This window comes from Macaca mulatta, chromosome 18 (genome assembly GCF_049350105.2).
Source record: "Macaca mulatta isolate MMU2019108-1 chromosome 18, T2T-MMU8v2.0, whole genome shotgun sequence".
NCBI classification, from domain to species: domain Eukaryota; kingdom Metazoa; phylum Chordata; class Mammalia; order Primates; family Cercopithecidae; genus Macaca; species Macaca mulatta.
In genome coordinates this window covers 10593619-10607054 of record NC_133423.1, presented here as the reverse complement: position 1 = coordinate 10607054, position 13436 = coordinate 10593619, and the positions used below count along the sequence as shown (strand labels likewise).

General features: G+C 35.6%; 1 protein-coding gene across 3 annotated transcripts in view; it reads right to left on the bottom strand.

Annotated features, from left to right (window-relative positions):
- Nucleotides 1–13436, bottom strand: part of RTTN (rotatin) — a 195039-nt gene that overhangs the window by 76946 nt on the left and 104657 nt on the right. For all 3 annotated transcript variants that reach the window (XM_077974806.1, XM_077974807.1, XM_077974808.1), the window contains exons 31-32: nt 10137–10295; nt 8817–8888 (exon numbers count right to left, since the gene is read on the bottom strand). In XM_077974806.1, the coding sequence (XP_077830932.1) occupies nt 8817–8888; nt 10137–10295 (231 nt within the window). The remainder of the gene's footprint in view (nt 1–8816; nt 8889–10136; nt 10296–13436) is intronic.

The window sequence follows — 13436 nt, the reverse complement described above, 5'->3', positions numbered from 1 at the left end:
TCCGAGTATTAGATGAGTTGGTCCTGTTTTTATACATACATATACACACACATATACACGTATACGTGTACATATAAATGTGTACATACATACAAACACCAGAAAACTTTTCCTCCGAGTATTAGATGAGTTGGTCCTGTTTTTATACATATACACACACATATACACGTATACGTGTACATATAAATGTGTACATACATACAAACACCAGAAAACTTTTCCTCCGGGTATTAGATGAGTTGGTCCTGTTTTTATACATACATATACACACACATATACACGTATACGTGTACATATAAATGTGTACATACATACAAACACCAGAAAACTTTTCCTCCGGGTATTAGATGAGTTGGTCCTGTTTTTATACATACATATACACACACATATACACGTATACGTGTACATATAAATGTGTACATACATACAAACACCAGAAAACTTTTCCTCCGGGTATTAGATGAGTTGGTCCTGTTTTTATACATACATATACACACACATATACACGTATACGTGTACATATAAATGTGTACATACATACAAACACCAGAAAACTTTTCCTCCGAGTATTAGATGAGTTGGTCCTGTTTTTATACATACATATACACACACATATACACGTATACGTGTACATATAAATGTGTACATACATACAAACACCAGAAAACTTTTCCTCCGGGTATTAGATGAGTTGGTCCTGTTTTTATACATACATATACACACACATATACACGTATACGTGTACATATAAATGTGTACATACATACAAACACCAGAAAACTTTTCCTCCGAGTATTAGGTGAGTTGGTCCTGGAAGCAGAGATAAGAAAGTGTAATCACAGTCCACTAAGTGGCTCTGTAGTGAGTTATGGTTTTCAACTTTTAGAAGCAACCTACAGATAAAACTGAGACTGCAGGTGAGAATGTAAACATAATCAACCCTCACAAAGCAAAAGTAAAACTAAAACTATTAAAGATGAGTATTAGAATTGGAAGAGGAAAGACTGAAGAAAGGACAGGTACATCTCAGCCATGTCTTATTCATCTCCAAATGGGTCGGGGTCAAAAGATATGATGCGTGGGTAACAAAACCAGGAAGAGCAAGTGTGACCTGTGGAGAAATAAGAGCAGTAATACCACTATGGTACTGTGAGATACTGTGGTATCTGCAGGAAATTGTGTACATTAGCTAAATCCTTAGGTACTAAGTAGTATATGAATAAATATATTATTGCAAACATGCTATTTAGATATACAGAGGTAACTTCCTGAAGAATTAAAATCAGAGGTAAAACTGTCTCAGTGAATGGAGAGGGATACTGAATCTCACTACAAGCTCTATTAGCTTTTTTAAACATATGTATTTATTAGTTGAAAAAAATGTTCTAATAAGTTCAATTAGTACATTCAAAATATTTTTGAACTGCTCAAAACAAAACCAAGTAATCTGAAATACGCACATATCACATAAAAACTATTTTATTTTTTATTTAACTAAGCATTAAGCCTGAATCCCCATTCTCTACACTTATTAAGAGAGCTTTATAATGGAGCCAAGCCCAGGATATGCACAAAAGACGGGCAGACTCAGGCTTTCACAGATAACTAGTGGTTCAAGGGCCAGAACAATGAAGTCTTTCATGCACACACTAGGCTTTGCTCCATACATCCATCAGTAATTGATGGGGTTATCTTCTAGCATAGTGGGGAAATTAGCGCAATCAGGTCTAATCTCTGTCTCAAGATGCCTATATCGTCACTAGCCTTGCCCTCAGGTGAGTTCTGGGTCTGCCAGATCATCTGCTGAATTGCCAGGGAGAGCTGAGAAGGAAAGTAAGAAAGCTCTTCAAATTACCAGAATGCCATTATAAACACATTTACAAAGAAAACTGCAAATTAATTATGTCATATCAAGCTCCAATTGATTTGAAAACATCTTTATCAAGAATGCAATAAATTAGAATATTAATTTTAAAACACATATTATACTCCTAGTGTCAGTGCTAACATACCCATTAGCTATAATTGAAAAGGAACTAGAAGCAAAGAATAACATTTAAGAAGAGATATTTTCAAGAAGAAAAATGAATTATTTTGATATATAACAAAAATGCTATAATATAATCCAAAGACTATAAAAAATGACCCTAAATACATTAGAAATCTGAAACTACATGTAAAATATGAATATCATTACAATGATATCAGTTTACCAAGTACCCATTGTCTTCTGGAAATACTCATGAAGCTTCATAATGAACATAATAAAAGATAAAAATCATACATATTAATCATATCAAATATCAAAATAATATATAACTATAAATGAGTTGACTATTTAAAACATATACACAGACAATTACTAGCTTTGTTCACTGACAAGATATAGAAGCAATGACACCCCAAGAACAATGAATACATCTAGAACCCAGATCTTGGTTTCTAAATACCATTCTCCATGAAAAGAAATCAGAGCCCTTGGAGCAAGTATCTGATTCCAGGATGGGGCTGGGACAGTCTAGAACACTTTGCTGTACCAGAAAGTAAGGAAATGGCTTAAATGTTGATAAAGACACAAGAACCATCATGAAGAAACTCCCCCTGGCCAAAGCTAGAATGATTTGAACATTAAAACAAATAATGATAGAAACAGATTATAGCCCATTAAACAAACTTAAGAATCTTGAGTCCATGCTGGTGTAAATAAGTGACTCACTAAATAAGCAAGGAAGAACGAAAAGTTCTTCCTTACAGTAGCATGTAATAAACATAGAAATAAATGATGGAATTAGAAAATCATTTGGCAACAATTCTGTAATAACTGTTTCAGATAAGAATCATGAATGGAATTTAAAACTAGGAAAACAGTGTGGAGATTCCTTAAATAACTAAAAGTAGAACTAAAAGTAGAACTACCAGTGGGATCCAGCAATCTCACTACTGGATATCTACCCAGAGGAAAAGAAGTCATTATACAAAAAAGATACTAGCATACACGTTTATAGCAGCACAATTTGTAATTGCAAAAACGCAGAACCAATTCAAACGCCCATCAATCAATGAGTGGATAAAGAAACTATGGGGTGTGTGTGTGTGTGTGAGACACCACACAACACAGTTTCTGCGAATGGCAGCGTGTGCGCGCACACACACACACACACACACACACACACACAATGGAATACTACTCAGCCATAAAAAGGAATGAATTAATGGTATTTGCAGTGGTCTGGATGAGAGTGGAGACTATTATTCTAATGAAGAAACTCAGAAATGGAAAACCAAACATCCTATGTTCTCACTCATAAGTGGGAGCTAAGCTATGAGGATGCAAGGGCATAAGAATGACACAATGGACTTTGGGGACTTGGGGGGAAAAGGGTGGGAATGGGGTGAGGGATAAAAGATACAAACTGTGTGCAGTGTACATTGCTCAGGTGATGGGTGCACCAAAATCTCACAAATCACCACTAAAGAATTTACTCATGTAACCAAACACCACTTGTTCCCCAATAACCTATGGAAAAAATAAATAAAACAAAAAAAACTAGTGAAAGAAAGTTTGATGAGAAACAGATATTTACAGTCTCAGAGCACCTCCTTCCAAAAGAAAAAACTGTAACTTTACAAAGGACAAAAACAAGCAGATTCTATCTCTACTAAGTAATCAAAGTTAATATCACCAACAAAGGGAAAGGGCGACATAATATCTCTTGACACGATGCACTGAGAACCCATCACTCCTATGGTTTTTCTGCCAAAAATGCATAACTCAAATGTAAACCTGGGGAAAAGGACAAATCTAATTGAATGATATTACAAAAAATAAGTAGCCTGCATTCTTCAAATATGTTAAGATCATAAATATTTAACATTTTGAAACTATTTCAAATGAACAAAAGCAAATATGTAAGACAAGTATTTGCAATGTGTATTCCTGAATTGGATCTTGGATCCAGGATTGGATTTTTCTTCTTCTTTTATTTTCTTTTGGCTATAAAACACCACAGTGCGACAACTGAAAAACCTTGAGTGATCTCCTAATTTTGATAATTATTATTGTGATTATGTAAGAGGATATCCTTATATTTAGGAAATCCACACTTAAGTGTTCAGAGGAAAAGAAGCATTATGTCTACAACTATCGAACAGTTTAAAAAGAAGACACTAGAGAGAGGTGAAGTAAATGTGTAAAATAACATTTGGGGAATCTGGGTGGAGTATATAAAAATTGTATTGTTTCACAAATTTCCTATAAATCTGTTTTTTTTTTTTTTTTCAAAATAAAGTTTAAAAAGTCTATGTACCAATTCAAAGTCCTATCACAAACATGGAAAGTAACTAAGGCATGAACAAGTTTATTTAAAATCACAAACTGACAACCCGTTACGTTATTTAAGTGCATGACATTACCTTTTACATTTAAATGTGAGATCATTTTCAAGTGGAAAGAACTTAAATATTACTAAAATTATGCATAAGCTACCATCATCATGCATAAAATAATTACAACAAGGTTTCCTGGGTACATGTCATCCCCTATTAGGCCATAAGCCCAAGAGTACTAAATTGGATTATCTATGAATCTCCAATATTTAGACACTCAACAAATGTTTACAGAAATGAACTGAGACAAATTACATCAATGATCCATCTCTAATCAATAGATTTCTTGTTATAATCAACTCTAAAATTGGTTGTTAAAGTTTCAGGGATACGGATTTGTGACACTACTCTTCAAAGTAAACCCAGTTATGAAACCATCCACATTCAGGAGTCCTAACTCCTAGTCAGCCTGTGGGAAACTGGTCTGAAAACCACTGGACAGTTGGGAGCCACAATACAGTTTCGTGTCCATTGAATACTGGCTCTGTTTTCTCTCCTTGACAGAGAATGTAGTATGTAGGGTTTTTGTTTTTAGAGACAGGGTTTTGTTCTGTCACCTAGGCTGCAGCACAGTGACACAATCATAGCTTACTGTGGCCTCAAACTCCTGGGCTCGAGCAATCCTCCAGCCTCAGTCTCCTGAGTAGCTAGGGACTAGAGGTGTGTGCCACCACTTCAGGCTAATTAAAAAAAAAAAAAAATTTTTTTTTTTTTTTTTTTTTTTAGAGATGGGGTCTCACTATGTTGCCCAGGCTAGTCTCAAACTCCTGGGCTCAAGTGATCCTCTCACCTCAGCCTCCCAAGTGTTGGGATTACAGACATGAGCCACCATGTCCAGCTGGGATGTAGCTTTGAATGAGGCTGAGTTTGACTCAAGAACAAGACCAATGTTTATAAATACCCCTCTGAAAAGTTAGTGTCCTGAATATAAAAGAGCTATGATACACCAATACAGCAGGAACTGGGTTCTCATATCCAGCAGGGGGCTGGTATCAAGGCCCCTGGTAGAAGTGCTGGATGCCAAAGGAAGCCAGGCCGAGATACTTCATCTGCTCCCCCTCTTGGTGACCACCCCACTTGCAGTATGCTTCTGCATCCACGGAAAAATAAAAGGGGAATTATGCTACAAAAATTAAGGTTTATTTCTAACTGTATTTACTTACGATATTAAGAACAAAAGGGTAACTCAAATGTTTCGCACATTTTAATGAATCAGTCAAGACAGAGCACTCACTTTCTCTGTGGTAGGGGTTGGGAGAAACATTTTTAAAAATATAAAAAATGTAGCCCTGTCAGAAACAAACATTCTACCTAGAAAGATTAAGTTAAATGGTAAGAAATAATGCAAATATGGAAAATAATTTAGTGGTAAGACATTAAATGTTAGTGTCTTTAAAAGGAGGATTAAAATGGGAACTGCAGTGGTTAGTAAAATTATTTAATACTTTAAAAAATTAAATTTGTTTTAAATTATTTACTTCCCATCTCATCCAAGAAAAGATTTAAGGACCATTACAAGGAAAGGTCAATTGTAACATGATAGTAAATGCATACTAGGGATAAAAGAAAGAAAAAAAGCCAGAGATATGAAAAAAGTGCAACCATGAATAAAGCTTAGAAGGTAAGCTGGGTGTGGCAGCACACACCTGGGGTCCCAGCTACTCAGGAGGCTGAGGCAAGCATATTGCTTGAGCCCAGGAATTCAAGGCCAGCCTGGACAACACAGTGAGATCCCATCTTTTTTTTTTTTTTCTAAGTACATACAGAAAAAGTCACAATTGATAAAAAAAGGCTCTACTTTCTGGCATCTAACAATAAAAGGGAAACTCGGCTATAAAATCATTCATAATTTATATACGCATATTACTACTACTAACAAGTACAACAATTCTAGATCATGACATGAAGCAGGAATTTATGCTAGTGTGCAGGGGAAGGAGAGGAAAAGGAGTAGTAATTATAAAGAGAATGCTTCAGAAAGCCTATGAAACAAGAGCACTAGCAGGCAAGAAAACAAAGTGCAAAGCAATAGAAGCAATTCTCTTTGTTTAAAAAAAAAAAAATTCAAATACTTACCTCAACCAAAATAAAATTTTAACAAGGCTCCTAAACGTGCTGCTTCATGCTATATCCTCCAAAATACTATGAAAGGTACACCAAAATAAGTAAATGAAACATTTTGTTGAATAAGATTATTATTCATAATTCCACCAAAGACTGTGAATTTTAAAATACTGGCTACGTGGCCCCTTTTTCATGGTTGCAAAAAACTATGTGCCCCACTAGCTGCACCCAGAGACAACCGTCTTGCTCCCTTCTTGCAGCAGCTGTTTCTACTTTGGAATTTCAGACCCCACTAAACTTTCTTAAAATTGGATGACAGATACACTAAGTCAACTATTTTCACTGCCAAGAAAGGACACGTAAACAAACAAAAATAACCAAAAAAAAAAAAAAATTGAAAAGAGAGGAAGAAAAATCTGAGTTTATTAAAAAGCATACAAGATTGTCCTTATTTCTCTAATTTTTCTTAAGACTAGCAAAAGTTGTAATCAAGTATTGTTTGTGACTGCAGTGGCTCTCCAACATTTTTATTTTGGCCAACTTGGCAAGGCCAAAACTCCAAAAGCTAACTTAAATAACTATTTTCCACTTTTTAGTAGAAAATGATTTCCATGATAAAGACTGGAGAATAACAAAACCAACAAACTGCAGTAAGCACGCCACCAGCAACAAACAGGAACTTCACTATTTAATTTGTAAGAGAAAAATATGAACAGCTACATACAGTTCTGTATTATAACATAATGTCCCAGGAACTTTAATATAACTTTAAGATACTCTGTCTTTATACTTATTTCAACAATTAAAAATTCATTGGTAGTACATCACCAACTATATCCATGTACATGGGTCACTAGTTTAACGATAGGAGCAAAGATGATTTGTATTTGAGCCAAAAACATGTTTTAAAATGTAGTCTCCGGATAACAGGTACCAAAACTACTATACTATTAATATAACTATTAATCCTGCACATTCCCTCCAGTTTTGTCTCCTGGTTTTATTACAACATGGAAAGCAGACAAGCAGCCATTATCAGAAGGCAATGTTAAAGAAATTACAAGCAAATTACAAGCCTGGGGTTTACAATGACTGGTAGGGTTACCCTGGGTTTGTAAAGTTTGGAGAGGTAAGCCTTCCAAGAGTTAAATGCTACCTGGGCCTTGACAACCACCTGGATTCATGCTTCGGGTCATGCGCGGAAACCTGCCCTTGCTACAGCTCGGCTTGTTTCACTAACTCCTCTAAGAGTATAGTCTAATTAAAACTTTAAAAAACCCTTAGATTTATACAGGATTCTGAAGAGTGAGGTACAGCAGTACGATAATATACATGTATAAGGTGAAAATACATGGATGGGTAAAAGAACAGAGAAACAGCACATCTCATCTCCCCAATGAGTGTACTTTTGTACCTTCCAAATTATCTAAAAATGCAGCAACATGCATGGAGTTGGAGGCCATTATCCTAAGTGAACTAACTCAAAAATGGAAAAGCAAATATTGCACATTCTCACGTGTAAGTGGGAGCTAACCAATGAGTACACATAGACATAAAGATAGAAATAACAGACATTGAGACTCCCAAGGAGGGAGTAGGGGAGGCGGCTGAGGTTAAAAATTACTACTGGGTACAGTGTTCAATATGTGGGTAAGGAGTACAGAAGCCCAATCCCCGTTATGCAATATACTTATGTAACAAACATGTACATGTATCCCATGAAGCCAGAATTTTTTTTTAATGTAAGCTATAAAATGTTAGGTAACTATTTACTGATGTGATGTTCAGAACATGAAACAGAAAGTTAACCCAACAGAAACCAAAGCAAGATAAACCATAACCCGCACTGTGCACTAAACTAGAAAAGGAAAAAAAGATGCTAACATCAACACATATTTAACTATCTACAAATTTGCTTATTATTACTAAATTAGAGAAGTAATACAGCGAAGTGGGTAAGAGACTGCCTAGACTCAAAGCAAAGGAGTACCACTGACTAGCTGTGTGATTTAGGACAGACTATTTAAACTCTCTGTGCCCAAGTTCCTAAGTTTAGAAAATGAAGATGGTAACAGCTCACAAGTCAAACAATTATACAACTTACTATGTCTTACATTTCTAGAAGAGTGCCTAAAACATAGTAAACATATGTTAACTATTATTATTTGTTTTAAATTATTCTGAACACTATAGAGAAGAATTTTTAAGTATGGTCAGCATAAGAAAAATTCTACATTCTATTTTAAGAGGCCCTTGTTGTCTTGTATATACTTTCATCAGTAATTAAATATACTACTTATGCTGAAAATTTATCACCAATTAATTTTAAATACCTACTAGGTTGATAATTGTTTAAAATTACCCACCTGCCAAGTATAATCCTTTATAATTTCTGTAGGCATTGGAATTACAAGGAGATTCTGAAGAATAAACGCAGCCTGAGAATGTAAAAAAAAAAGGTCAATACTGCCATCTTGTTGTCATCTCTGAAATAACCAATATATTGTAATGTAATAGCAAAAGACGTATCTCCGGTCAATTGCACATGCTGAGAGGCCATTATAAGAATTGTCAAACTGTATTTCTTGTTAGGTGATGACCTTGTTAGGTAATGACCTAACAGTATACGAAATTATTTCATCAGCAAATATATTTTTTCCTATTTCAGAATTCAGCTTTATTAAAAAATGATTTGTATAACATAAATTCTGGTAGCATTTAAGAAACATAATTTTAGGTTTCTATTATCCCCTTTCAGATTACATACACACACACCCCTCTCCCCCACTTTCTCCCTTCTCTCATACAGACACCTTTCAATAAAAACCTGCTAACTAGAAATACAAACCACAAATGTCCAAATTGACTGACTAGGTCCTGAAGATGATCAAATTAAATAATCATACGAATAGGAGCACTGGTTGTCTACTTAATGAAAGATGACATAAGCATAATGGGAGAATGACAGGAATAATAGGAGGATTCTAAGAAACTGACATTTCCAACCATGGTAACTGGGAAGTGAGAGAAAAGCTTTAAAGTTGATACATTAAAAAGCAGCCATAAATATAAGCATTACTACTTAAAAACATGAAGGCAAATAGCAAAAAAACTAGCCTTTTGAACCTGGAACTGGGGACTGGGCTAATGGTGGACCCAGGAGCTACTGTTTTTTTTTCACAAGCCTCTAAGTACAATTTGATTATTGTTTTAAAACCATGTACATGAATCATTACTTTAATAAAAGCAGCAATAAAACAAACCACAAGCTATTTAGAAAGAATTAAAACAGGGTTTATTTTTCCCTCTCATGTTATATGATAAATACTACAAAGAGTTATTTTGACAGCCTCTTATCTATACTAAAGCTTCATAAATATTAGAGACCCATAAATGCTGAGATAATATAAAAGTAATTTTTCCTGTGAACTACTTTTCAATGCATAACAAAAAAGTTCACATTAAAATGTAGTATATTCGGATTGTATCTCATCGGAAGGAAGGACTCCAGGTTTTCCTCTGCATGAATACCTTTTAAACCCTCTGCTGTCATTTTGTTTGGGTTTTCACAGGCAGAAGAAGTCACAGTCAGCGGTCAGTCCACCACGTTGAACAGGAGTCAAGTATCGCTTATGGATGCTATCCCAAAGAATTTCTAAGGAAAAAACGAGAAAAGACAGACATACCTCCCGGCGCACCATACTACATTCTGACTGGTCCAGAAGAATGTTCACCACAGTTCCCCAGAGCCCACCGGAAATATTCTGACAACTGTTTGCTAAGGCCACACAGCCAGTTTCAAGGGTGGTCAGTGCTGATCCTAACCCCAGCGAAGTGAATCTCACCTGTTCAAATTAAAGAGAAAGCAGTTGAATCAAATAAGCCCTTTTCCTAACATGAATTCTTAGTTTTTCTGGTACATAAATATCATACTTTAAAAAAATATGCCATTGGTTTTATGATCCTAAATTATAAAAGACATCTATAGAAGACAGTGTCCTCCATTCCACGATTCAAGAAATAATATAGGAAAAATTAAATATAAGCAAATTTCAAAGCACAGTAAAACTGAGTATAAAAAGATGCATAAAAATTACAGTCTGCAAGCCTTTTTCTAGGGAAAGCACAGGGCACTTACCTTTTATGAACACAATTTCAATGTATTCCTCATTCTAAAAAAGGAAGCTATTCTTTGTTCTACCTTTCTTAATTTTTTAGTGTTTCTTCCAAATAAATGATTTTAACTTTCTTAAAACTTCTAAACAAAGAGGAAAATACCATTTTACAAGGCATTTCATATTTTCCTCAAAAGTTATTTCAAGAGAAAAATGTTTCCAAGTAAGACTGATGTGGTATAATATGCTTGCTGTAGAACCACTGCTGTTCAAGCCACACGTTTTGGTAAATTTCTGAATTCTAACCCAAAAATATAGTTTCAATGACAGCTATGGAGTTTTAAAAAAAATGCAGTCATAAAATAGTCAAGTAGTAAGTTCAAGTTCAATGTGACTAAAAAATATATTTCAAATATTTCTATAAATAAGGTTTTATTATAATAGCACACTTTGCTTCAAAAAAGTAAACAACTGGCTAAAACTGGAAAGAAATAATACAAATTTTTGTGTTGTAATGCAAATGCAATTTTTTGCATTTAATTTATTTTCATTACATGACACTTAAATTTGCATGTCTATAATTTCCAGATCCTTTTCAACTGTTTCAAAATGGCTAAGCCTCTCCAATAATTTTCCACTCTTCTGAAGGTAATAGATACTATAACCTTTTCTCTTTTATATTTTCAATCTATACTCGAACAAATTTGATTGAAAATGAGGGTGCTGTGAACTGAACTGTGTCTCCTCAAAACTCGTATATTGAAGCCCTAATCCCCAAACTGTATTTGGAGAAAGAGCTATTAGGTGATTATAGTTTAATGAGATTATAAGGGTGGGACCCTATTGCACTAGGAATGGTGGCCTCAGGAAGGAGAGCAATCTCTCTCCATGTGCATGCTCCAAAGAGAGGTCATGTGAGCACACAGTGAGAAGGTAGCCCTTTGTAAACCAGGAAAAGTGCCCTCACCAGAAACCAACCACGGTGACACTCTGATCTTGGACTTGTAGCCTCCAGAAGCGTAAGAAATAGATTTCCGTTTTTAGGCCACCCAGACAATGGTATTTTGTAATGGAAGCCTGAGCACACTAATACAGATTTTTGTACCAAGGAGTGGGGATGCTGCTGAAACAAATGCCTAAACACATGAAAGTGACTTTGGCACTGGGTAATGGGTTAGAGACTAGAAGAGTTTTGAGGTGGATGCCAGAAATGTAGACATGGGTAATTCTCATGAAATCTCAGACAAAAATGAGGACAGTGTTATTTTAAAAAGGTTATTTGAGGAAAGGCAATCCTTGTTATAAAGTAGCAAGAAAACTGGTTGAGCTGTGGTCATGTTCCAGTGTTTTGCGGAAGGCAGAACTTGTGAGCAATGAAATTGGATATTTAACTGAGATTTCTAAGCAAAGTGTTGAAAAAGTGGCTTGGTTCCTCCTGATTGCTTATAGCAAAATGCAAAAAGAGAGAGATGAATTAAAGAAGGAATTAAGAATGGGTAAGCAAAAAGAAACAAGAACAAGATTTGAAAAATTCTCAGCCGATCCGTGCAAAAAAATGAGAGCTTGTTTTAAAGAGAACATGGAGGATGTGGCTGAATAACCATTTAAGAAAGAGATCACGGGTGCAATTCATGGACTTAATCAGACATCTCAGCAGAAGCCAGGAATAGAGATGGGATTATATCAGCAAAGACATTGCCAATTTGAACTAAAGAGGACAGAGAAAGATGCATAGAATGAAGGAAAGCTGTTGGACTTCCTGGATTTTGTAAGCAAACATGTGCTACAGTGGTCCCTCCCTTATCCATGCGGAATACATTCCAAGACCCCCAGGGGATGCCTGAAACCACAGATAGTACTGAATCCTATAACTACTATCTTTTCTCCTACACGTACATATCTATGGTAAAGTTTACAAATTAGGCACAGTAAGAGATTAGCAACAATAACTAAAAATAAATTAGAACAATTACAACAATATGCTATAATAAAAAATATATGAATGTGGTCTCTCAAAATATCTTACTGTATTGCACTCAGCCTTCTTATAACGATGTGAGATGATAAAATGCTTACATAAAGAGATGAAGTGAGGTGAATAATGCAGGCATTGTGAGGGAGTGCTTGGCTACTCTGATCTTCAGGCTGCTTTTGAAAAATGAAACCTCTGATAAGGGAAGACTACTGTATTCTTCAATGAAAAGTAAGAATGACCTGAAAAATGATTCAGAGACCAGGTTGCCAATCCCACTACAGGACTAGGGGGTGGCTTTTCCTCCTTAGTTTCAAAGATCTCTCTGATTTCGGTGGGCCAGGATGATGACCCTGCCCAGTGCTTCCGGGGCATGGCTGCCCTTGAAGACAGCTTTATGGGTGGCGCTCTTCAAGAGAGCCAAAGGGATGGAGTCATCTCATACAGCCATCTAGATGCTGTCACTCTAGTGGGCCTGTAAGGCACAGCATCCAGCCAAAGAACACTATCCCTGAGGATTAACATCTAATGGAATTTGCTTTGTTAGGCTTTGGACTTGCTTGGGACCCATTACTTCTTCCTTTTTTCCTATTTCTCTCTGCAATGGGAAAGTCTATCCTACCATTATCTTTTGGAAGCACATAACTTGTATGGGTTCACAGTTCACACTTGGAGAAGAATTCTGTCTCAGGAAGGTTTATATCTGGAGACTTACCCAGATGTGGTTTAGATGATATTTAGATGAGATTTTGGACTTTAGATTTTACAGTTGATTTTGGAATAAGTTAAGACTTTTGAGGTTGTTGAGGGAGAATAAAAGCATTTTGCATGGAAGAAGAACATGAAGTTCAGGGGTCCAGGGGTAGAAAACTATGAACTGAACTGCATCCCTCCAAAAC